We start from the raw sequence: 24,704 nt of genomic DNA, 5'->3' as shown, positions 1-24,704 counted from the left end.
CCAGCCGTCTGGCCGCCCATTTTGTCTGGTTGCTCGTGGGACTGCAGCCACGAGACAAGGTGGTGTGGTGGAGGAGCTGCTCCACATGCCCCGTAGCGGCTTACCTCAGGGTCCCTGCAACCAGACCACCCACAACCCGACTCCTGTCTCACAGCGGCAGCACCAGCAGCCATGTGCAGCAGGAGCCTATGGGGCCGGCAGCTCACTTCTTCTGCTTGCTCACAGCCACAATAGAGCAGGAAGCCTGGTGGTGTGTTGGGGCCGGGGCCGCGAGGCGAGGCAGGTGTAAGCCACTAACCCAGTGCAGGGCATGTGGGGCATCTCCACTGCTGCGTTGCTTGGCATCCTGACACCCATCCCCCTGCAAGCAAGCAGAAGTGGGTGTCCTGTACATGGAGGGGGGAGAATAAGACATCCTCCCCCCAAATAATCCTTAGTGCTTATTTTGGAGGCCCAAAAGAAAATAAGGCCCGGTCTTATTTTTGGGGAAACATGGTAGTAGATTCAGTTCCACTAATTTATTTATCTATTTATTTTTAATTTCTACTGTGTTTCCCCGAAAATAAGGCAGGGTCCTATTTTCTTTTGACCCCCAGAATAAGTGCTTGGCCTTATTTTCGGGGAAGTCTTATTATTTTAGGGTGCAGGAGGCGGCAAGCATAATCACCTCATGGCTGCTGCTGTGTTATAATATTTTTGAGGAGGGCTTGTTTTTGGGGAAGGGCTTATTTCAGTGCATGCGCTCAAAAGCCCGATTGAGCCTATTATACGGGAAGGTCTTCTTTTCGGGAAAACGGGTTATATCAAATTTGGAGATCACCCATCTCCCTTGAAGAGCCACTCTGAGTAGTGTACAATTGTAGCCATGTAAAAACCATGTGTGTTATATTCCAATAGGAGCAGTGGTAGGTTTCAAATTTTTTTAGAACCTCTTCTCTAGGTGTGGCCTGCTTTGCGGGAGTGTCTTGCCGGGCATGTGGCCAGGTGGGAGTGTCTTGCCATCCACGTGACCAAGTGGGAGTGGCTTGACAGTCATGTGACTGGATAGGCGTAGCCAATTTGAAAAATGTGGTGAAGCTCACTTAACAACGCTCTTGCTTAGCAACCAAAATGTTGGCTCAGAAACTCTGGCATTTGAAGCAGGCAAGTCTTAAAGCTGTCAAATTACAGGACCCTTGCACCCCTAACCCTTTAGAAAAAAACAACCCAGGGGTGTTCAAACTTGACAGCTTTAAGACTTGTGGACTTCAACTCCCAAAATTCTTTCTCCAGTCATGTTGGCTCAGAAACTCTGGCATTTGAAGCACGCAAGTCTTAAAGCTGTCAAATTACAAGACCCTTGCACCCCTAACCCTTTAGAAAAAAGCCCCTAGGGGTGTTCAAACTTGACAGCTTTAAGACTTTAAGGTTTAGATAGGCCTCTTAGAGGCGGGCGAGGTGATTGGTGAGCCAGCCTATCAATGAGCAGTGGGCGGGGCAAGCCTGGTGCAGACAAGCAGAGGGAGGGAGCTGGAACCGGTTCTAAACGGCACAGTAGATTTGTGGAACCTCTTCTATAGAAGAGGTTAGAACTGGCAGGAACCCACCCTTGAATAGGAGTCAGTTTAAATGGGAATGAAATAATTAAAGTTAAAAAGTCAGAGGAAGGGGCCTTCAAGGCACTGAGCAATACCAAAGTTGTGTGTCTATGGAGATTCTCAGTTGGTTTTCCTTGAACAATACCAACGTTGTGTGTTCCTCTGCGAACCCCAGTCAGCAGAGCCAGGTCTTCAGTTTCCATGCCGAGCCAGGGAGGCTGCCTCGTTTCTGGGGGTGGGGGGGAGTATTCCAAAGGGCAGGAGTGATGTGGAAGAAGGCGCACTTCCTGAACCGTGCCATAATTTTAAATTTATTTATAAACCAAAAGACTCAGTATTTTTAAAGCAACCTTTAGTGCAGTGTTTCTCAACCTTGGCAACTTGAAGATGCCTGGACTTCAACTCCCAGAATTCCCCAGCCAGCATTCGCTGGCTGGGGAATTCTGGGAGTTGAAGTCTGGACATCTTCAAGTTGCCAAGGTTGAGAAACACTGCTTCAGTGGGTAGAGCTGAGAGAAAGAGATTGGCTCAAAGTCAACCAGATGGCCGTCATGCCTAAGACGGAACTAGAACTCGCAGTCTTCCAGTTTCTAGCTTGGTACCTTAACCACTGATGAGGAATGGATAGAAATCTAATAATAGTTTGGTTTTTTTAAAAGTCATTCTAATCCAATGTTTATTCACCTCAGCAACTTTAAGAGGTGTGGACTTCAACTCCCAGAATTCCCCGTTCAGCATTAGGGGAAGCAACTAAAGTTAACTGCGAATGAGAAACACTGCTTTAGGGGAAATGAAAGAAAATCCACAGCAACCCCATTGGAGTTGATACCCTTTTACTGGGTCTAGGGATAAATTAATGTGCCTGTGGCAGGAAATGAAGGTTAAGCTTTGTTAACCTTCTCTTTGATCTTTAGATGATAGCAAAAACCAGAGACATTAATTTAGGCCTACATAATCCCTAAACTGTTTTAAGCTAACGTAAACCTCCGCTAACCCCCATACCTTTTACCATCGTTCTTTTATTGCAACTTTTAAAAGGGAAAGGGAAAATAGGGACGCAGTGGCTCCGTGGCTAAGACACTGAGCTTGTCGATCAGAAGGTCAGTTCAGCAGTTCGAATCCCTAGCACCATGTAACGGAGTGAGCTCCCGTTACTTGTCCCAGCTTCTGCCAACCTAGCAGTTCGAAAGCATGTAAAAATGCAAGTAGAAAAATAGGGACCACCTTTGGTGGGAAGGTAACAGCGTTCTGTGCACCTTCTGCATTTAGTCATGCCGGTCACATGACCATGGAGGTGTCTTCGGAAAGCACTGGCTCTTCGGCTTTGAAACGGAGATGAGCACTGCCCCCTAGAGTTGGAAACAACCACATATGTGTGAGGGGAACATTTACCTTAACAAGGGAAAAAAGAATCTACAGAAATAAATTAAAATAAAAACAATATTATCTAACCAATTCAGTTTTAAATCCCCAATTTAAGTGAATGTCCTATATGTATGCAGATGAATTGCAAGATTTTTTTTGCAGGAAAAAAAGATGTTGTTTAGCTTATTAAGTCCTCTCCATCTCTCTGCCTCACCTAACCCAGGATTGGATCATCGCTCCAGAAGGCTATGCTGCCTATTACTGCGAAGGTGAATGCGCTTTTCCATTGAACTCTTACATGAATGCAACAAATCATGCTATTGTGCAGACACTGGTAAGTTTATCTTAAAGTCTTTTGCAACAGTTCTCTAGTCTGATCAGTGTCATTCCATTAAAAGAGAAATTACAAGGCAGGTGAACTACATGGATTTCAGGAAAGTAAAATAACCATTAACTACACATTAGCATTTCTTCTATCTTCAATTTGGTAATTTGTCTGGTACCAGGGTGGACGGTATTTGGTGAACTGTACGGAATCCTTGGTGCTCTCTGAGCTTGGTGTTCCATTACCAAACTAGGTAACATCATCAAGTTTAAATCATTTCTCCAGTGCACTGCTCAGAGAGCCCAAATGCTGGGTTAACACAGCCTATCTGCCCTTGGACTGAGTGATGTTTTTCTTGACCACGCCTCCCTTTGCCTGCACATGCTCAATTCGAAAACTCAGTCCGCCCGAGTTAGGGCTGTTTTGGGAGAGCTCCAGTCTAAGAGCAGAAAGGCTGGAAAAAGTTTCCCAATTTGGACCACGTTTAAATTCTCAGATAGAGGAAATCACGCTTCTACATCAGGTCTGTCTATTTGCCTCCAGTGAGGCTTCCATCGCTTTAAGAGAAGGGCTGCCGGGTTTTCCCTGCTGTTGCTAATTGCAAGCACTGCAGGGGGTTGAAAAGGCTTGCACAGCGGGGGCTGGCTAGCAAGGGAGCAATTAGTGGGATAAACCAAGTTCCCTGTTGGAACAGGGGCGTCCCAGGGGGAGGAAAAGTCCAGCAAGGCTCTGAGAAGGCTCTAAAGCAGGTGAGCCGGATTGCTAGGATTCCCTCGCCTGCTCCATTTTGCCCGGCAACAGCAGCGACGGCTGGAGCCTTCGCGCGCCTTTCAGGGCTGGAAAGAGCGGGAAGCGGCTGCGTGCGCACCCCCCGCCATTTTGGATCGCTCCGACTCACTGGGCAGAGCGGCAGAGCTCAGAGCGTGCTAGGAACAAGGCAGCAAGAAGAGCCCAGCCAGCCAACGGAGCCTCAGCGAGCCCTCAACGACTGCAGAACGCCGCGGGGAGGCTGGGGGCTAGTCTGGGAAGCCAGCTAGTCTCTCCCTCCGGAAAATAAGCTAAGTCTCGGGGAACCGAGGGCGGTGAGAGGAAGGAAATCCGACCCCAAGGCGGCCCTTCCCTCCTGGAGATTCTGCCAGCGCTTTTGGACTGCAAAGGCCAGCGCGTGCCCATCCCAACTCCAGCTATCTTCCAGGCCTCATGGGGACCTGAAATGGCTGAGGAATGCAGGGAGGCCTTAGGGGATCAGGTGGGGCCCTCCAGCAAGCGCTGCAAGCTGGATCCCTCTGTAAATAAAGGCAAAGGGCACAAAGGCTCACTTGAAAGGTCTTCTCCAAGAGCCACAGTGGATCCCAGGGAGGTTTCAAGGCCCCTTCAGCCAGAACCTAGCCCAGACCGTCGCAGCAGGGAGTCAGCTTCCCCTGATCGTGAGGCCCAATCCCCCGGGGACAGTGAATTCTTGTCTGGGGATAACTATGCATCCAGGGATCCATCTCCTGAAGCATCTTGGGGGTACCCCGACTCCCCTAGCTCCTCCATCGGAGAGGAACGAGATTCTGTCCAGAATTCCCCCTTTGGGAAGGGTGGATCCAGCTCAGGCAGGCCTAGCCAGCGCAGGACCAGTAAGCAAAAGAAAAAAAGGGGGAAAAGTCCTGCTCTCTCGGATGAAATGAGGGATGTAATTGCCTTAGCCATCTCCCAAGGGATAGCTGAAGGCATTAAGCGCAAGGGCTCTCGCAAGGGCAAGGCCCCAAAGGAGAAACGCAAACCTCGGGCCTCCACCTCTAAGGAGCCTGTATCCTCCTCCCCATCTTCAAGCCCCTCTCACTCTGGGTTATCAAGTTCTGAGCAGGAAGAAGGGGAGATTTTCGCCCTTTCCGAAGACGAAAACCCCACCCCTGACAAGCCAAAATTCTCTGGCCTATTTCAACCGTCATTATTCAAGTCTATCTTGCACAAAGCCATGACGGCCACAGAGTTAGGCCCCACCTCCAGGCCTGAGGCCTCTCAGGCTTCCACAGAAGTAGATGCCCCAGTCGTGTCTCTGACTTCCAATTCCAACCTGCCAGCTGAGCTCCTAGAGGGACTTAAGGCAGAAGATAAGAGGTCAGAAAAGGCATGTCAGAAAACACACATGGCGTCTGCCTGGGCCATCAAGGCATCCACCTCTGCCTCCTTTTTTATTAGGGCCACCCTATTCTGGCTGCGCCAACTCAGGTCCAGACCCCCGCCTAGGAAATCTAGGTGGCGCCATGAGCTAACCAAGATTATTACCGCTGTCGAGTATTCGGCGGATGACACCTTGACAGCAGCAAAATTCTCTTCCAGAGCTCTAGCTTCCAATATCACCTCCCGCCGCCTCCTATGGCTCAGGCACTGGCAGGCCGAAATGAAGGCTAAATGGAAGCTGGCATCGGCCCCATTTAAAGGGGGCTTTCTGTTTGGAGAGGCCCTGGACAAGTTTGTCACCGAAACCAAGGACAAACGCAAGATCCTTCCGGCAACCTTTAAAAGGGGTGACCGGAAAGGGGCGGGGTCCTTTCGTAAGAGACCCTACAGGAGCCAGGAAACAGGGCAATCTTCTCACCCTTCCTCCTATCAGAGGCCCTTTCAGGCAGGGGGGGATAGGCACCAAGACAGATCCTTCGGGGCTCGTGCCAACCAATCCCAGTCTTCCTTTCGGAGACCATTCCGAGGAGGAGGAAACAACAGTGGTGGATCCCGGCCCTTTCGTAAGGGAAAGTGACGGTCACAGGGATCCCCCCATCGGGGGTCGGCTACGGCTGTATGCCGACAGGTGGGAGGAGATAACATCGGACAAATGGGTCCTCAACACCATTCGCAAGGGCCTTCTCCTGGACTTCCTATCCTTTCCCCAAAGAAAGTTTATCCGCTGTCCTACCCCCAGGAACCCAGAAAAGAGGGAACGCATGAGGGCAGAAATCTGCCATCTCCTAGAGATAGAGGCGATAGAGCCAGTCCCCAAGGATCAGCAGGGGAGGGGCTTCTATTCGATCCTCTTCCTAGTGCCCAAAAGTTCAGGGGGGTGGAGGGCCATCTTGGACCTCAAGAGCCTAAATCAGCATCTGGCTTACAAGAGGTTCAAGATGCAGTCACTCCACTCCATCCTGGGCTGTGTGAGGGAGGGGGACCTATTGACATCAATAGATCTCAAAGAGGCCTACCTGCATGTCCCCATCCATGTGGCCCACAGGCGGTTCCTGAGGTTCTACGCGGAAGGGAAGCATTTCCAGTACAGGGCTCTTCCCTTCGGGCTATCATCTGCGCCCAGAACATTCACCAAAATTCTGGCAGTGCTAGCGGCTCATCTCCGCAACCATCCGGTTCGTCTGGAATGTTATTTAGACGACATAATCATTCACTCTCTCACCACCAAGCAGGCACACCGCGATGTTTCTCTAACTGTGCAGACCCTGCAGTACCATGGCTTCTCTGTCAACATGGAGAAGAGCCAGTTCCGACCATCCACCTGTATACAGCACCTGGGTGCGGTCATCAACTCCACCTCCTGCCAGGTATTTCTTTCGCCAGACCGGCTGTCGAACCTGAGACGCAGAGTGAAGCACTGCAGCCTTGCCAGGTCGGTACCCATCATTCAGCTGTCCCAGCTCCTAGGGATAATGATCTCGTGCCTGGGGGTGGTTCCCTGGGCTCGCCTTCACGCCAGGGAGCTGCAGTGGTTTCTGCTGCCAGTGCAGAGGGCCAGGAACAGCAACTCACTCAGGCGGGTTCGGCTCCCACGAAAGGTGATCCGGTCTCTGGCATGGTGGAGGTCCAAGGCAGTCAGGAAGGGCTGCCTGTTCAAGGAGCCGGAGAGACTAGTTGTCACCACGGATGCCAGCCTCCTGGGGTGGGGCGCCCACTGTCAGGGCCACCTAGCCCAAGGCCGATGGACTCAGAGGGAGGCCGCCCACAGCATCAATTGGCTGGAACTGAGGGCAGCTCGCCTAGCGCTGAGAAAGTTCGCATCTCTAGTAAGAGGGGCTCATGTACTGTTGATGACAGACAATGTGGCGACAAAAGCGCACATAAACCGGCAAGGGGGCACTCGATCAAAGGCCCTCATGCTCGAGGCAGAAGCGCTGGGCAGGTGGGCGGAACGTCATCTGGCTTCTCTCAGTGCAGATCACATCTCCGGCGTAAGCAACCGGGAAGCAGACTGGCTGAGCCGCCAACGCATCGACCACTCGGAGTGGCGCCTGCACCCGGACCTGTTCCAGCAGATCGTGAGGAGGTTCGGCAAGCCACAGGTAGACCTGTTTGCCACACACAACAACACACAGCTCCCACGCTTCTTCAGTCGCTACCACTCGCCCCAGGCGGAGGGAACCAATGCTCTGAGGTCAGCGTGGCCTCAGGGACTTCTGTATGCCTTCCCTCCACTTCCGCTCATCCCTCAAGTGGTGAACAAGCTCCTGACCGAAAAGGCAGACCTCATTCTGGTGGCTCCCTTCTGGCCCAGAAGGCCCTGGTACGCAGACCTGGTCAGCCTCTCAGTTCAAAGACCTTGGAGAATCCCCCGGGACAAGATTGCCCTCAGCCAGGGGGCCATCACCCATCCGGAGCCCCAGTGGCTGCAGCTAGCCGTTTGGCACTTGAAGGGGAGCTCCTGAGAAAGCAAAAATTCTCTGACCAGGTCATTCGAACAATCCAAGCGTCCAGGAAGCCCTCTACGACTAGAATCTACGATGCCACCTGGGCCGCCTTCTCACGGTGGTGCAAGACTAGGAACATAGAGGCCTCCTCAGCCTCGATCCCCCAGACCCTAGACTTTTTGCAAGAGGGTCTGGATAAGGGCCTTGCAGTCAGCACCCTCAGACGCCAGGTTGCAGCGTTGTCTACCATCCTGGCAAAGGGCTCCTCTCGCTCGCTGAGTCAGCTCCCCCAGATCAAGAGCTTTCTCAAGGGAGCAGCGAACATCAGCCCTCCAACTGTTCACCGGTATCCGTCATGGGATCTTCCATTTGTGCTTAAGGCCCTGACCAAAGCCCCATTTGAGCCTTTGAAAAAGACCAGTCTGCGCTACCTCACCATCAAAACCGCGTTCCTGGTGGCCATTACATCCGCTCGCAGGGTAGCCGAGCTTGCTGCGCTCTCTGTCAGGGAGGATTTGTGCGTAGTTCACCCGGACAGAGTAATATTGAGACTTGATCCGTCATTTGCTCCGAAAATTAACTCCCTGTTTCACAGGACTCAAGAACTTATTTTGCCCAACTTCTGTCCCCATCCTTCTCACCCTAAGGAGCGTGAGTGGCACAAGCTGGACGTGAGACGAGCCGTGCGCACGTATGTAAAGAGAACAAAGGACTACCGCCGGTCAGAGGCTTTCTTTGTCTCCTTCCTCCCTGCGTCCCTGGGCCGCAAGGTCTCCTCTCACACTGTGGGACGTTGGCTACGTGCTTGCATCAAACTGGCATATGAGCACCAGGGCAAGACGGCTCCGAGACGAATCAGCGCTCACTCCACCAGGAGCGCTGCAACGTCTGCAGCCTGGGCAACCCAGGCCTCTATCCTAGACATTTGTAGAGCGGCCACCTGGGCTTCCCCCACGGCCTTTATTAGAAACTATAAGATTGACACCTTTGCCTCAGCCGAAGCCTCCTTTGGCAGAAGAGTATTACAAAGAGTGGCTGAAATGCCAGAGGCTTCGGCGCTTCCCCACCCTGGGACTCAATAGCTTGGGCATGTCCCAGCATTTGGGCTCTCTGAGCAGTGCACTGGAGAAAGACCGTTGGCTTACCTGAACGGTCGTTCTCGGGGCACTGCGAAGAGAGCCCAAACCCACCCGGGTGTTTGTATTTTGAACGATGTGGCTGTATTGACTGTAATTGATTACAGGACGGTTCCTTCGTTTTCGAATTGAGCATGTGCAGGCAAAGGGAGGCGTGGTCAAGAAAAACATCACTCAGTCCAAGGGCAGATAGGCTGTGTTAACCCAGCATTTGGGCTCTCTTCGCAGTGCCCCGAGAACGACCGTTCAGGTAAGCCAACGGTCTATCTCCACATTTTGCCATCTTTAGATAGAATGGCATATTTCTGTCCACTCCTGCTCTCGCCTGGTTAATATGTATGGGTATGATTACTGCTTTTATTCATGCTAAGCAAATGTATCTACTAGACACATTTTTCTTATAGCAATATACGTACTTCTCATATTTCCTCAAAAAATTGACGTAAGAAAAATTTGAGCAATATTTCCCATCATCACAGATTATAAGGAGCTAAAATTCCATGTATGGGAGAGGATATTGGGTTACTCCAAGATTATAAACTAGATCTAATTATTAATTAACACTATGAGTAAAGAACTTGCAGCTACATTGACAGTTCAGGAATAGCTAGTTCAGCTACTTTGATGGTGGTAACCTGTCTTCTTCGGGCAACACCCAAAGTTGCCATGCAATCAGAGGAAATCAAGTGTTGGTAATAATAGGTGCCAAAACTGGATCTTCTGGTTGAATAATTGGAGGAAACATTGACAGGGTGGAAGAATGTGAAGCTCAACCAATTAACGTGTCTATATGTATTTATAATTCACTATAAAAATGAAAAGTGAATAAAAGTAAATTATTTTACCTTTTAAATTATATTTTCACCAAGAATGAGAATTTGAAAAGTACTAAGAAAATAAGGAAGGTACGCAGTGGCTCAGTGGCTAAGACACTGAGCTTGTCGATCAGAAAGGTTGCCAGTTCGGCAGTTCGAATCCCTAGCGCCGCGTAACGGAGTGAGCTCCCATTAACTTGTCCCAGCTTCTGCAAACCTAGCAGTTTTAAAGCATGTAAAAATGCAAGTAGAAAAAATAGGGACCACCTTTGGTGGGAAGGTAACAGTGTTACGTGTGCCTTCGGCATTTAGTCATGCCGGTCACATGACCATGGAGACCTCTTTGGGACAGCACTGGCTCTTCGGCTTTGGAACGGAGATGAGCATCACTCCCTAGAGTCAGGAACGACTAGCGTGCATGTGCGAGGGGAACCTTTACCTAAGAAAATAGTTCAGATATTTGAGAAACACAGTGCTGTATTTCTTGGATACGAAATGATCCAATGAAAGCTTTCCCCACAAAAGAGGAGGAGAGAAAGGAGGAAAATGCAGAAGAGAAAGCTTATATCATATCAATATCAATATCATATCAATAATTTCTTCATATCACCAGGTCCCAATACCAGGAAGAATATTTAAAGAACAGTCACAAATCCACAGACTAATGCTTTCTATGGCTGTAAGAGCTGCATTAATGATAGTGGGCTGTGACTTGTGTGCATGCCCCACATATAACCACAATACCCACAAACCCGCACATATATTGCAAATAACATTATCCCTAACATTTACCCAGAAAGCCTTTTATCCTCACTCTTCTTGTTCACTGCTCTTTTATGACTTCTGTATGTAACAAATCTTGTTGATCGTCTGCAAAACCTGTTTCTTCTAAGCCCAATAATCATAGTCTTCTCAGTGCAGAAATCAAGGTATCAGATCTCCTGGCTCCAGTTCCCATAGAACTTCGTGGTAACTTTGTTCAAAAACCCTGTTCCACTGTGGGTACTAGACTCTGTGGGTCTAGTATCCACAGAATACTTGCTCAAGTCAAAGTTCAAAAATGCCTTGTTGATTCTTAATTCACAGGGATCACCAAATTTGTAGAAAAGCAGACCTTTCAAATATAAGTGGTAGTGGTTATAACAACAATGTGATAGAAACAGGGAAACAGATATGGAGGGAAAGAAAACCATAGTGCATTGCTGGAAAACCATATTTTAGGCTGCCCAATTCAAATGACCACTAGATGGCAGCAAGGAGTTCGTCATTTTCAGTGTCTTTTCTGCCATCTAGGGTCCTCCTGGATTCCTACAGTCTCTCTGGTGGGTCCATCTGTATGTCAGGTTCCAAGAAACACCCCCAACGAAATAAAGCTCCAAGGCCTGAATTTCCTCAAAGTTCTAATTTATTATTATTTAGAGATGTCATGTCGTCACTTCTGGGAAAACCCGAATCTGAAAGCTTCCAGGTTTTCCCCACCCTGCTCCACACCCACAAGTTCCTCACATGGTCCAATCCATTCTTCAGACTCGACTGGAGACAATCCCCAGTCACTCCCATCCAAATGCAGGCAATTGTCCTTGACTCCCAGAGTAAGGAATGTTGTTACGGCTAAGTTTTCACTGCTCCAAAAAAACACCTCCCAATTTCCCAGCCTAAAGTAAGTGGCAGCCAGGAAGCTAAAAAGAATAATGGCTTCCAAATCTGACACTGTATTTGTATTGTATTTGTATTTACCATATTTTTCGGACTATAAGATGCACCGGAGTATAAGATGCACCCTGATTTTGAAGAGGTAATTTTTTAAAAAAAGTTTTTGCACTCTGCAGGCCTCCCAAACCTTCTGCATGTCTCGTTTTTTCCACAAAAGGGGGGGGGCATGCAGAGCTTTGGGAAGCTTGTAGAGTGCTGCTGGGGGGGGGGGTAAAACCGAGCAAAACGGCCCATTTTTTCCTCATTTTTGCTCTCCCCAGCCCCCAGGAGCACATCCATTTTTGCAAAGGGGGCAGGGTTTGGGTAGGCCAAAAATGCTGTATTCAGTGTGTAAGAGGCACCCAGATTTTCACCCTCTTTTTTGAGGGAAAAGGGTGCGTCTTATACGCCGAAAAATACGGTAATATTCAGCTTCCATTCTTGTAAACATCCTGATGTCTCGTAACTTATTTGCCTCCAGGTTCACTTTATAAACCCCGATACCGTGCCGAAGCCTTGCTGTGCCCCAACACAACTCAACGCCATTTCCGTTCTCTACTTTGATGACAGCTCCAACGTCATTTTGAAGAAATACAGAAACATGGTGGTACGAGCCTGTGGCTGCCATTAACAGCCTAGGCAGGAAAGCTCTATTGGGATTTCAAAATGTGCGGACGGAATTGTTTGTCTAAAATAGTGAGGTTTTTTTTTTTAAAGAAAAAAAATGAGGAAAAAAGAAAAGAAAAGAAAGCTATCTTAGGAAGAACATTTCTAAATGGGCCAAAGGTTCAGGAATGATTTTTGAGATGCAAACGCTTCTTTGAGCAAAGTTGACTTTAGAAGCATCTCGGATGAAAATAAGGATGGATTCTTCTTTTTTCCTGCAAGTGCCTTGTCAAGGAAACAGACCTCTTTTATTCCTTACTTTTCCTTCCTGTCTTTTTTTTAAAAAAACAAACAAGAAAGCTATTTGAGGTGTATACGAATGAGGAACACATCTATGTGTGCTACATACAGATTTATAGATCTCCTTCCTAAAGAAATGCACCACATGAATTAAAATGTATGAATGAATTTATCTGAATCCACTGGGTCTCTTGACCACATTACAAGGAAGATGTGAATTTTGACTTCTTTTTAAAACAAAAATTCCACGGCCTTACATGTTTCTGATGTTCCCTGCCAAGGCAGCTATAAAACTTTTGCAGTGATTCCAGACACTGAGCATTATGTATATATACTGTACTTCCTGCAGCTGGATCTCCTGTTTCCCATTCGAAAGGAGCAGGCAGCCTTACAAATCCAAGAATCAGGGCTGTACATAATATCCTTGTATGGCCATGCATAGTGCTCCATATACAAGCACAGAGACCGCAAGATAAACGGCATACAGATTGGAGTTGCAGTGGGCTGTGTTCAGTGTAATTCATGGAATTGCACAATTAAGCTTCCCCTATTTGAGAAAACAGGTTCTGACAATAGCATTCACTAGAATACTGACAATAAAATTTTGCCAATCTATTTCCCAAGCCATGGTAGCAAACATGCAGATTTACTGTAATCATTGTTTTAATCACTTTTTTTCTGGCAAGATTTCTTCTTTTCCTATGCTTCCTATGCAATCCAATTTGATAAGCAAGAGAAACATCTTTAACTATTCAGAAAAGTGAATCACTTAATGTGCAGGAACATTGCATTCAGCCAATATAGAGATCTTTTGTTTCTGAAAAGTGCCTTCTCCCTTTTCTGTTCTGGCAATGCTCATTTAAATCTTCCTCTAATCTGGAAGGGAACAGAAAGGTATAAAAAGTTAATATAATAATTGCTGTTGAATTAAAAGGCTACTATTTATAAGCTACGTTGGTCAGATGAATTTGGACTAATAGGTGGACAGCTTATCAATATTTCCACAATGCTAAATGACGTGGAATTTCAACTCTGTCGAACAGTGATAAGCATTTTGTGAACTCCAGATGCTACTGAACTTTTAAGTGTCATGTTTCATGATCACCCAGCATTGCCCAAGTATTTATTTATAGGGGGAAAATATCCGGACCAAATGTAATTTCTAATGTTGGATTTTCCTCCTTACCAGAGGAGGAACACTTACCTTGTGGAGTACTGTGAAGCTATTACCATGGCAACTCCACTGTGCTGTACAGTAAAAGCCATTTTAAGGCACAACAGGCTATATCTTAACAGAACACAGACCCCAAGGAGTGTTAGGGATGTCTTACCCCCACAGTATTTTTTTTCCAGAGAGTAAGTCATCTGTGTACCAAGTTTGATTGAAATTGCTTGAGGGGTTGCAGAGCTGGAACACACACACACACACACACACACACACACACACACACACACACACAGATATGTGGCTCAGAAGCTGGAATTCAACATCTGTAGATCCATATTTCTGCATAGACCGTGCACACAAAATTATTCACTGGATAGAGCTGTTGGGAGAAAAGTACAAAGATAAAGATTGGATAGAGAGGACCATTATGGGGAACAAGGTAAATAATCCAGGTTCTATCATCAAGTAGAATTGTTTCCAAAACTTGAGAATGTTATGATACGACTTTCGATTGGGTTGTATGTTGTTTCAAAAAGAATTTTGACCAATCAGGAAACTTTCACAAGAGAAGATACCAAGATAAGAACCTACATAGGAAGACTAAAGGCGCTGAGCTCCTAAAAGTGTTGAATTTCAAGCAGCAAGTGTAAGTGTATACAATCAGCTAAAGCTACATAAATACTGTACTTGTAATACTGGATGAAGGTCCTAGTTCAAAAAAGGATATTGTGGCTGAAAAGTGACTGAAGCCATTCAGTTTGTTATAACTGGTGCAAGGTTGCAGATAATAACTCTCAATCACTGGACAAATTCCCATGGAAAGCCATATCTAATCATCACTTACTTCAAAAAAAAGGTTTTTGCTGCATCGAAAGATACTAATGTAGCAGAATCTGTTTTATCCTCGGCTATATGCAGTATATCACTTAATAAATGCAAATCATCTGATGCCTGAAAATGTTTGATAAAGCCCAACTGGGAAGGATGAATTATATCTGGTAAGATCTTTTGCAAGTATCTAGCCAGTAGGATAGTTAAGAACTTGGTGTCCACATTTTTGGTGGGTCTTTTACTTGGTTTTAAATCTCATAAAATTATGATAGTAATGTATCAACCTTAAAATTTACCTCATTGTATACCGCCCAAAGAATAGAAACCAACAAACCTATGTATGCCTTATATACCAGTGCTTCTCAATCTTGGCAACTTGAAGATTCATGGACTTCAATTCCCAGAATTCTCCAGCCACTATAACTTTTTGGGGGTCTGTCATAACTTTCAATGGTTGTTAAGTGAGCGGTCATAAGTTGAGGACTAGCTGTAATTTTTTCCCCTGGTCTCCCTGAATATGAGAGAGATGTTTCTTCCATTCTTCCTGCTAATAAGGCTGCCTAATGAAATTAATTTGCCACAATAGAACATAGGAAGTATTTTATCACACACTGCCTAAGTAATTTCTGGGATTCGTTCCCTCATGATGAATTGCTGGTTTTTAAAATGGGAGGAGGAACAAACCATATTGATTCACATTGCCTTGATATGTATGAAGTCATGCATGGAAATGTTTTAGACTGGGTGACTGTTATGTGGAAAAGGCCCAAAGTGGACTTTATGCTGTATGAAACCAGCTTGTTTCATATACCAGTAGGTAGAATGGTTGTGGGGGTAGATCCCAATGGGAAACTAAAGAGACTAGAGTGGTTTTCAAGCATCCCTCAAATCAGAGCTGATTCTAATCCTTACCTTTTCTCTCAGTCAGTATATTTTTGGATCAGATTAACTTCCCTTCACCTACTGATGAAGTCAGGAGGTCAGAGTCCTAGCATATTTTTATATAGATGCTTACAACAGCTTCAAGGGAATCGAAAGGTTGGTAGTTCGGCAGTTCGAATCCTTAGTGCCGTGTAACGGGGTGAGCTCCCATTACTTGTCCCAGCTTCTGCCAACCTAGCAGTTCGAAAGCACGTAAAAAATACAAGTAGAAAAATAGGGACCACTTTGGTGGGAAAGTAACAGCGTTCAGTGCACCTTTGGTATTTAATCTTGCCAGCCACATGACCACAGAGATGTCTTCGGACAGCGCTAGATCTTCGGCTTTGAAATGGAGATGAGCATCGCCCCCTAGAGTTGGTAACGATTAGCACATATGTACAAGGGGAACCTTTACCTTAACTTTACAACAGCTTCATATATCTTTCTAGGGCAGGGGTGTCAAACCCGCGACATCACGGTGGCGTCACATGACTAAACCGGGCATGGCCATCGCCAGTACGTGACGGCTGCGAGTTTGACATCCCTATTCTAGGGTTTGATGAACCTCCTTCTGGGAACTCTTTTTTTAAATGCTATACTAGATAAAAGAAAAAGAAATTGTGTTCTTCCTGAGCCCGTTACCTTCAGGCTGTGTTGGGGCAACAGACGCAGGATTCTTGGCCATCATGTGATCATCATTCTGAACATTGTAGTCCTAGTTTGTACAGAGGACACCAACTTAGGGGAGACTGCCTTATGAGTATGTATATAATATATGGGTGATCTGTAGTGTCTTCTTTTCCAGATTATGTTGGTAAATATTCTGGAAGAAAACTTTCACAAATGTGTTCAGCCTCTTTATGTGTATTAGGGGAATAATATTCCTAGGATCGTTTCCTTTCCCAACCTTTAAAAATAAATAACCTTTTTTTGGGGGGTTAATTTCTGTTTAAGTTCCATTCTTTGTACATGTTTTTTTGTAAATAGTTTTCACAAAAGCCAAAAAAAATTATTTATTTCAGCCTCTGCATTTCTTTTCTCAGTCACATTTGGGAAAGACAGAACCAACCAAGTAATCGACACACACACACAAAAAAACCCTCTCTTATTTGAAAACATGTTATTTAATAAAATATTTATTAACAACTGCTGGTGAAACAAATAAACGTTTGGGGACTTTTTATTTCCTTACAGCAGTTGTTTTTAGATGGTTGTTTGTACAAATTAATCAAATAAATCATTGCCCATTTTATGTGGCTTTAAAATGAAGCCTGCCTTGTGGTGTTTTTGTGTGGTTATTGCACTTCCTTTTCTTCTTCACAAGCCCATCCTGTAAATGTTCCTTTGAGTTCAATGGGTTTCATTGTCAGGGCAATGTAATCCCATTCAAAGAGGCACAAATGAATGGAAACAATTCCTTATTTATGTACTTCGGTATAAGCTCCATGTAACAAGGAGATTTTCCTTCGAGTAAAGAATGGAACAGAATTCTTTATTGGCCAAATGTAATTGGACACACAAGGAATTTGTCTCCAGTACGTAAGCTCTCAGTGTACATGCAAGTAATAAGTGATAAATCATGATCATAATCCTCATAAAAAGGCATTCATCAAAACCATAAGATACAACACTTAGTGATACCCATAGGATACTAAATAAGCAACCAACATAAATCATACTAGGATACTAAATAAACAATATAAATAGTAAGATACAAGCAACAAAAATATAGTCAGAAGAAGATGAGATAGTTAATAGGAAAGATGAGAAGAAGAATAGTAATACAGCCTTACTAGGTAGTTTGACAATGTTGTGAGAATTAGTTGTTTAGAAGAGTGATGGCATGGGAGGACGGATGGACTGTCCTTGTGTCTCATTCCGGTGTCTAGTACCCTATAGCAGTGAGCAGTTTTTGCCAGTGAGTGCCCAAACTGGAATGCAGGTCCGTGCGCGCGTGCACCAGAGCACTGGAAACCCAAATACCAGCTGGCCAGTACGTACATGCCTGTTTTTTTGGTTGGTTTCTTGGCTGTTTTTCAGGCCATTTTCCTGCTGTTTTCAGGCCAAAAATAGCCAGAAAAACTGCCTGTTGTTTGGCCATTTTTCAGGCTGTTTTCCGGCACTCCAGTGCTCACGGTGGTGCACACATACCTGTTTCTTCACTGTTTTTGAGGTCATTTTTCTGCTATTTTCGGGTGAAGAACAGCCTGGAAAACGGCCTGAAAAACAGTTGAAAAATGGCCTATTTTTTAAGGCGTTTTTCAGGCCATTTTCCAGCACCCATGAAGACCAGCTGGCTGGCGCACATGTCATGCCAGATACCAGAAGAGCAGCTGGTGATGGTGCGCCTGCCCACAGAGAGGGCTCTGTGTGCTACCTCTGGCACATGTGCCATAGGCTTGCCATCATGGCCCTATAGCATCATTTTGAGAGTACATAGAAGTTAAAGAAGTTTATGATCAGCATGTGAGGGTTCTGTAGATATTTTCACAGCCTTCTTTCTAGCTCGTGCAGTATACAGGTTCTCAATGGAAGGCAGATTTGTAGTAATAGTTTTTCCTGCAGTTCTAATTATTATTATTATTATACAATTGTATCACAGCGGCCAGTTGTTTCGCCGGATTTGGCATTGGTTACTAGTCAGGCCCCACCCAGGGGCCTAGGACGTCGTAACGTATTTTCGTAATATGCGTGCAGATCCAAGCAGTGCGGCTTTTTGCATTTGACTGATGGTGATTTTGTCAATTTTTAACTGTTTTAAATGTAATTCCAGTGCTTTTGGAATAGCACCCAGTGTGCCAATTACCACTGGAATTACCACTGCTGGTTTGTGCCATAGTCGTTGAATTTCGATTTTTAAGTCCTGGTATTTTGCGATTTTTTTCATGTTCCTTCTCGGTGACCCTGCTATCCCCTGGTATTGCGATGTCTATGATTGTGACTTATTTTTCTCAACCAGTGTGATGTCTGGTGTATTATGCGCCAGTATTTTGTCTGTTTGTATACGGAAATACCACAAGATCTTGACCATCTGATTTTCGGTGACTTTTTCAGGCTGATGTTCCCACCAGTTTGTTGCTGTTTTAATATTATAATTTTTGCACAAATTCCAATGGATCATTTGTGCTACTGAATTGTGCCGCAATTTATAATCAGCCTGCGCAATTTTTTTACAGCAGCTGAGTATGTGATCAACAGTTTCATCAGCTTCTTTGCAAAGTCTGCATTTGGCATCATCAGAGGATTTTTCGATTTTGGCCTTCATGGCATTTGTGCAGATAGCTTGTTCTTGCGCAGCCAGGATTAGTGACTCTGTTTCTTTCTTTAATGTACCTGTTGTTAACCATAACCAAGTTTGTTCACTGTCCACTTTATCTTTTATTTTTTTCCAGAAATTGGCCATGCAGTGTTTTGTTCTGCCAACTCTCCATTCTTGATTTTATCACATCTTTTCTGTATTCTTATTTCGTCTGTTGGGCCTTCAGTAGTTTTTTGTTCTTTACTTCAATTAATAGATGTTCTTGACTTTCTTTTAAATAATCAGCCAGTGCAAACAACTGTTTGCTTCACTTGTAATAATCCTCTGCCACCTGATTTTCGGGGCAGGTAGAGTCTATCAGTATCAACACGTGGATGTAAACTGTAGTGCATTGTCATTAGTTTCCTGGTTTTTCAGTCCAAAATGTCCAAATCAGCTTGTGTCCAGTTAACTATACCAGCTGTGTATCTTATAATTGGTATTGCCCAGGTATTTATGGCCTTGATTGTATTTCCACCATTCAATTTAGATTTCAAAATTTTCCTAACTCTGTTGGTGTAATCTCGCCTGACAATAGTTTTTACTTCTCCATGCTTGATGTTATCCAACTGCAGAATGCCTAAGTATTTGTAGGCTTCATTTTCGTTGCATTTAATTAGTTGGCCATTGGGCATTTCAATTCCCTCACATGCAGTGATTTTGCCTCTTTTTATGGATATAGTGGCACATTTTTCCATGCCAAACTGCATTGAAATATTGGTGCTGAATACTCGGACTGTGTTTATCAATGATTGGATTTCTATTTCTGACTTTCCATAGAGTTTCAAATCATCCATATATAGTAAATGCGAAAAAATTTTCAGCTTCTTTGGCTGTTTGGTAGCCTAATTTCATTTTTTTTAAGATTACCGATAGTGGGATCATTGCGATGATGAAGAGAAGAGGTGAAAGTGAATCACCCTGGAAAATTCCTCGCTTGATATTAACCATTCCGTAGATCTCATTCCCTACTGCCAACTCAGTTCTCCATTGTTTCATCGCCTTTTCAGTAAAGGATGTAATATTTTTGCTAATGCCAGTTGTTTCTAAGCATTTTATGATCCAACTATGTGGCAGTGAGTCAATCCAGAGCATATTCAAGTTCGTTTTTCTGTTCTTACAATTTTCTAATATCATTTTATCAATTAGGAGCTGATCTTTTGTGCCTCTGCTCCTTCTTTTGTTGCCTTTTTGCTCTACTGGCAAGATGTTGTTTGTTTCCAAATAATCCATCATGTTATCTGCAATAATGCCTGTGAGTAATTTGAAGGTTGTTGGCAAGCATGTTATTGGTCTGTAGTTTTCAGGTGTTGTTCCTTTAGTTGCATCTTTCTGAATCAAGTATGTTTTTCCAGTTGTCAACCATTCATCAATTTGGCCCTTTTGTAAAATTTCATTCAGTTGCCTGGCCAATATTGCATGTAAATTGGTCAGATATTTGAGCCAGAAACCATGTAATTGATCCTTTCCAGGTGATGTCCAATTCTTTACCTTTTTTACTCGATTTTTGACCATCTCAGTTGTTATTTCTAATACTTGCATTTGTTTGTTGCCAATGCTTTTCTCAAAGTCATGTATCCACTTTGCTTCCTTATTGTAGTCCTTTGCATTTTCCCACAATTCTTTCCAGAATTCAACTGTGGCCTGCTTTTCTGGTTTTTCACTTTTGGTGTCACCATTCACATTAAGACTTTGATAAAAACACCTTTGGTCTGATCGAAATTGCTGATTTTGTTTATATTGGACGATTCGTGCCTCGTATCTTTCAATTTTTCTAGCTGTTGCTGTTATCCGCTGTTTTACAATCTCTACAGCTTCGTTGATGTTTCTTGTATCCAATCTATATCTTCTGATTAGCTGATCTATGGTTTTGTTGTTTTTAACCCGTTGCTCATGCATATTCTTTAAGTTACTAGCATCTGCCCTTAATTTTTTGACTTTTTGTTCTAATCGGATTTTCCACTTTGGCTTTGATGCTTTTTCTGTTGTGTGACTAGGTACTTTGATTTTAATGCCTAGTTCATTAGTGACTATTACAGCTGCGCTGTACATTAATTGGTTCGTTTCCAAGATGGATCCTGATTCAATTGTTGAAAACACTGCATTAACCATTTTCATGATAGGGGCCAAAATGTTCTTAGGCACAGTTTTTAGTGATGGTTGCCTTTCCTCATTAAGCAGAAAATGCTCCATGATCTTATCCTTCAATTCTTTTTGTTTTTGAGTTAGTTCATCAGTTGGTTCAGTGATAACTGGTTCTAGTGGTGGTGGTGTTATTTCCTCCCCAAGAGCTTCTTCTGGGAGTTCTATTATAATGTCTTTAGTTGTGTCTTGAATATCAGTTATTTCTGCTTGTGATATTGTTTTTTTGGTTTTGCAATTTGCCTGAATTTCCTCAAGTTCAACTTCACTAAACACTTTATTCTGTATAATAAATCGCCTTTGATCTGCTAGTCGTTGTTCACTAACATTTGAATCTGGATATTGTTCTTTCCATAATTCATACATTCGCTTTAAATAACCTCTTTTTTCTGGCTCTGAGTTGTAGTAACAGGCCATTATGGCACGATTTTCATCTGCACTATATTTTTGTCATTTTGTTGGCTGGTCCACTTGTAGCCCACTTGTCGATGGATGTCCAGGGACCCCAACATCCGCCGCGGCCCTTGTTAACCCGCGCGACGACCGATGCGGTATAAATTTTTTATTCGTTTCTTTCACCATATTGTATGGGTTGGCGGGTTTTTTTTATGGGGCCAGTTGCCAACCTGACCCCAACCCTCCTCCTTTCTCATCCGGGCTTGGGACCGGCAACGGCGGAGTATTATTATTATTATTATTATTATTATTATTATTATTATTATTATTATACACATGCAAATAATTATTCTGCTTATTTGCGTGTGGATAGTATAGAAAGATTGAAAAAAAATTGAGACTCAGTTTTATCCAGAATTAGGCTCTGTATTTATATTCTGCATTTATTTGAAAATATGTCTGTTCCACTTTGACTTTCAGGTCTTCCATATGGCTTATGACAAAACAAATCAACAAAGTCCACGACAAGGAAGATACAAAATTGTAAATAAAGAGATAGAGGGGGGAGAATCAGTTGCAAAGGAGGATAGATTCCCCCCCCCCTTCGCGGCTGGGTTTACTTATTTTATGAAGGAGAATATTTAAATTTCCCAATACCCAAATTTTCTTGGTAATTTATAATAAATACATTAAAAGAATCAATTTTTGAATACAAATGTACAATAAAATGTAAGATAAAAACTTGATAACTAGGCAGCTGAAAGACAGTCATTGCAAAGCTAAAATAATGCAGTGTTTCCCTGAAAATAAGACCACCCCAAAAATAAGCCTGGGTGCTTATTTTCAAGGCCAAAAGAAAATTAAGACCAAGTCTTATTTTTGGGGAAACACGGTATGAATTAAAATACGAATAAAAATCAGCTAAGAAGCCAGGACAAATAGATCTTCACCTGGCAACAAAATGATGCTAATGTGAATGACATGCCAATCTGAAGAGGGAATTTCACAAATGAGGTGCTTTGTTGTTAGTTGCGAAGTTATGTCTGATCCATTGCGACCCCATGGACAACGTTCCTCTAGGCCTTTCTGTCCTCTAGCATCCTCTGGAGTCCATTTAAGCTCACGCCTATTGCTTTGGTGACTCCATCTAGCCACCTTATTCTCTGTCATCCCATTCTTCTTTTGCCCTCAATCTTTCCTAGCATTAGGCTCTTCTCCAGTGAGTCCTTCTTTCTATTAGATGGCCAAAGTATTTGAGTTTCATCTTCAGGATCTGGCCTTCTAAGGAGCAGTCAGGGTTGATTTCCTCTAAGACTGACTGGTTTGATTGCATTGTAGTTCAAGGGACTCGCAGGAGTCTTCTCCAGCACCAGAGTTCAAAGGCCTCAATTCTTTGGTGCTCAACTTTCTTATGGTCCAACTTTCACAGCCATACATTGCAACTGGGAAAACAATGAGGTGCCACCACTACACAAAAAGATCTCCCCTTTGTAGAGGTCCATCTCCCCACCTTTGGTGAGAGGATCTGGAGAAAGCCTCATTAGAAAAGCTTAAGGTCCAGGTAGGTACATACAGTATGAGGAAAGATACTCCTTCAGGTAATCAGGATAGGTTCCCAATTTACCCGCCCGAGTGTTGACTGTGGAATGCAAGTTGTGTTTTATTATTTTATTTTGTTCACTTATTGTTTGTTTTTTGGTATTGCACCCCCTTCCCTGTGATTGTAAGTCGCCCTGAGTCCCCTCGGGGAGAAGGGCGGCCTATAAATCTTAATAAAATGTGAAATGTGAAATGTGAAATCTGGTCCTAAACTGATCTGCATTTTATGGCCCGTGGGTTACATCCAGCCCTTTGGCTGTCCCTGTCTGGCCCACATGGATTGCCTTTATTTTGAAGCTGCTATCTTTTTTTTTTTTTAAACATTTACGCATATTCTTACGTATGTACACACCTTCACAGCCCTATTGGCTCGGTTCTCCTCAACAGTCCCAGTTTCTCATCTGTAAAATTAATTGCCCATCCCTTGTTTAGGGCTTTAAAGGTCAAAACTAGCGCAAGTCTAGGTAGGTACATACAGTATAGGAAAAGGTATTTCTTCAAGTAACTTGGTCCTAAGCCAACTAGGGATTTAAAGGTCAAAACTAACACTGAACTGAGTTTGGAAATGGACCGACAACCAGTATAGATAGTGAAATGTTCATATCGGTCAATCTCTGTGAACAGTCTAGCTACACTCTTTTGAGCTAACTGAATTTTCTAGACTGTTTTCAAAGACAACCCGACATAACAGCACATTGCAATAATCCAACTGGAAAATTACCAGACCATGAATAACTTTTGCAAGGCTATCTCTATCCAGATAAGGTCGCAGTTGGTAAATCAAGTGAAACTTGATTTAAAAAAAAACCTACTCTGTACAATCAAGGTCACACCTGGGCCTTAGTGACAGTGATGGATGTGGGAGCATCTCCCAACTTGCAAACCTGCTCCTTTAGGGTAAGACCCCTCCGGGACAAAAATGCATCATCGAATAATAGTATCTATATCTTGTCTGGTTTCAGTTGATTGCGCCTCCTTCAGTCTATCACCCTGTCCAAGCAGTGGCTTAGGACATGATCTGATTCAATCGGTGTTAAATGCAATGGGGAAGTACGATGGTTTTTTTAAATAATTGATTATATGCTTCTGAGAACCAGACAGATTTTCTCCACAATGATCTGTCTTTATAGGTCTTCCAACAGTCCGTTCACCTCATTGTGGGTTGCTATACCCTCTGCCCTTCTACCTTTCCCAGCATAATACCCTTTTGCGGAGAGCTAGATATCATTCATATGTGGATGGCACCTTAGTCCACACTCCCAGATTACCTTTCCTAGTGGTTTCTTGTACATATTTAAAAGCATAGGATATATAACATAATGTTGAGGGACTCCATAAGCCAGTGGTATCAAACTTCATTTCATTGAGGTTATGCTTGACCTTGGGGGGGGGGGGCAGGGGGCATGGCCAGCTTGATATCACTCATTTCAGGAGTGGCTGTGGTGGCCTTAGCACTCTGCCAGCAAAAACTGACTCCTGAGCTCCATTTTCGGCTCCCTCCTGCAACCCTATGCCAGTGAAAATAGCACTCGGGAGGGTCATGTGTGGCCCTTCTGAGCGCCGTTTTTCCTGGCAGAGGCACCACGGGTCAGTCTGCTGTTTCCAGGGCGGCCCTGTGGGCCAGATTTAAGCACCCTGTGGGCCAGATCAGGCCTCCGGGCCTTGAGTTTGACACCCCTGCCATAAGCCAACCACCAGGAGGAATAATAGGAACCCCACAGCACCATCTTCTGGAAATGTCCATCCGAATAAGAATGGAGCCTCTGTAACACATGGTCCTCGGATCCCGACTCCAGAAGGATACTATAGGCAGCAGTGGTATGAAAAGCTTCTGAGAGGTCTAAGAGGATCGACCAGAATGAAGTCCACATTTTTCCAAGCACAAGTCATTCTGCAGGGTGACCAAGGCAGTTTCTG

The 24,704-nt window shown here is 44.3% G+C and overlaps 1 protein-coding gene across 2 annotated transcripts in view; it reads left to right on the top strand.

Moving 5' to 3' along the window:
- BMP7 (bone morphogenetic protein 7) overlaps nucleotides 1-13,598 on the top strand; it is a 116,002-nt gene extending 102,404 nt beyond the window's left edge. For both annotated transcript variants that reach the window (XM_032217334.1, XM_032217333.1), the window contains exons 6-7: nucleotides 3,166-3,276; nucleotides 12,008-13,598. In XM_032217334.1, coding sequence (XP_032073225.1) covers nucleotides 3,166-3,276; nucleotides 12,008-12,157 — 261 coding nt within the window. In that variant the 3' untranslated portion in view covers nucleotides 12,158-13,598. The remainder of the gene's footprint in view (nucleotides 1-3,165; nucleotides 3,277-12,007) is intronic.
- The last annotated feature ends 11,106 nt before the right edge of the window (nucleotides 13,599-24,704 follow it).

The sequence above is a fragment of the Thamnophis elegans genome, chromosome 5, assembly GCF_009769535.1.
Source record: "Thamnophis elegans isolate rThaEle1 chromosome 5, rThaEle1.pri, whole genome shotgun sequence".
Lineage (NCBI taxonomy): Eukaryota > Metazoa > Chordata > Lepidosauria > Squamata > Colubridae > Thamnophis > Thamnophis elegans.
This window is presented reverse-complemented; position numbering and strand designations above follow the sequence as displayed.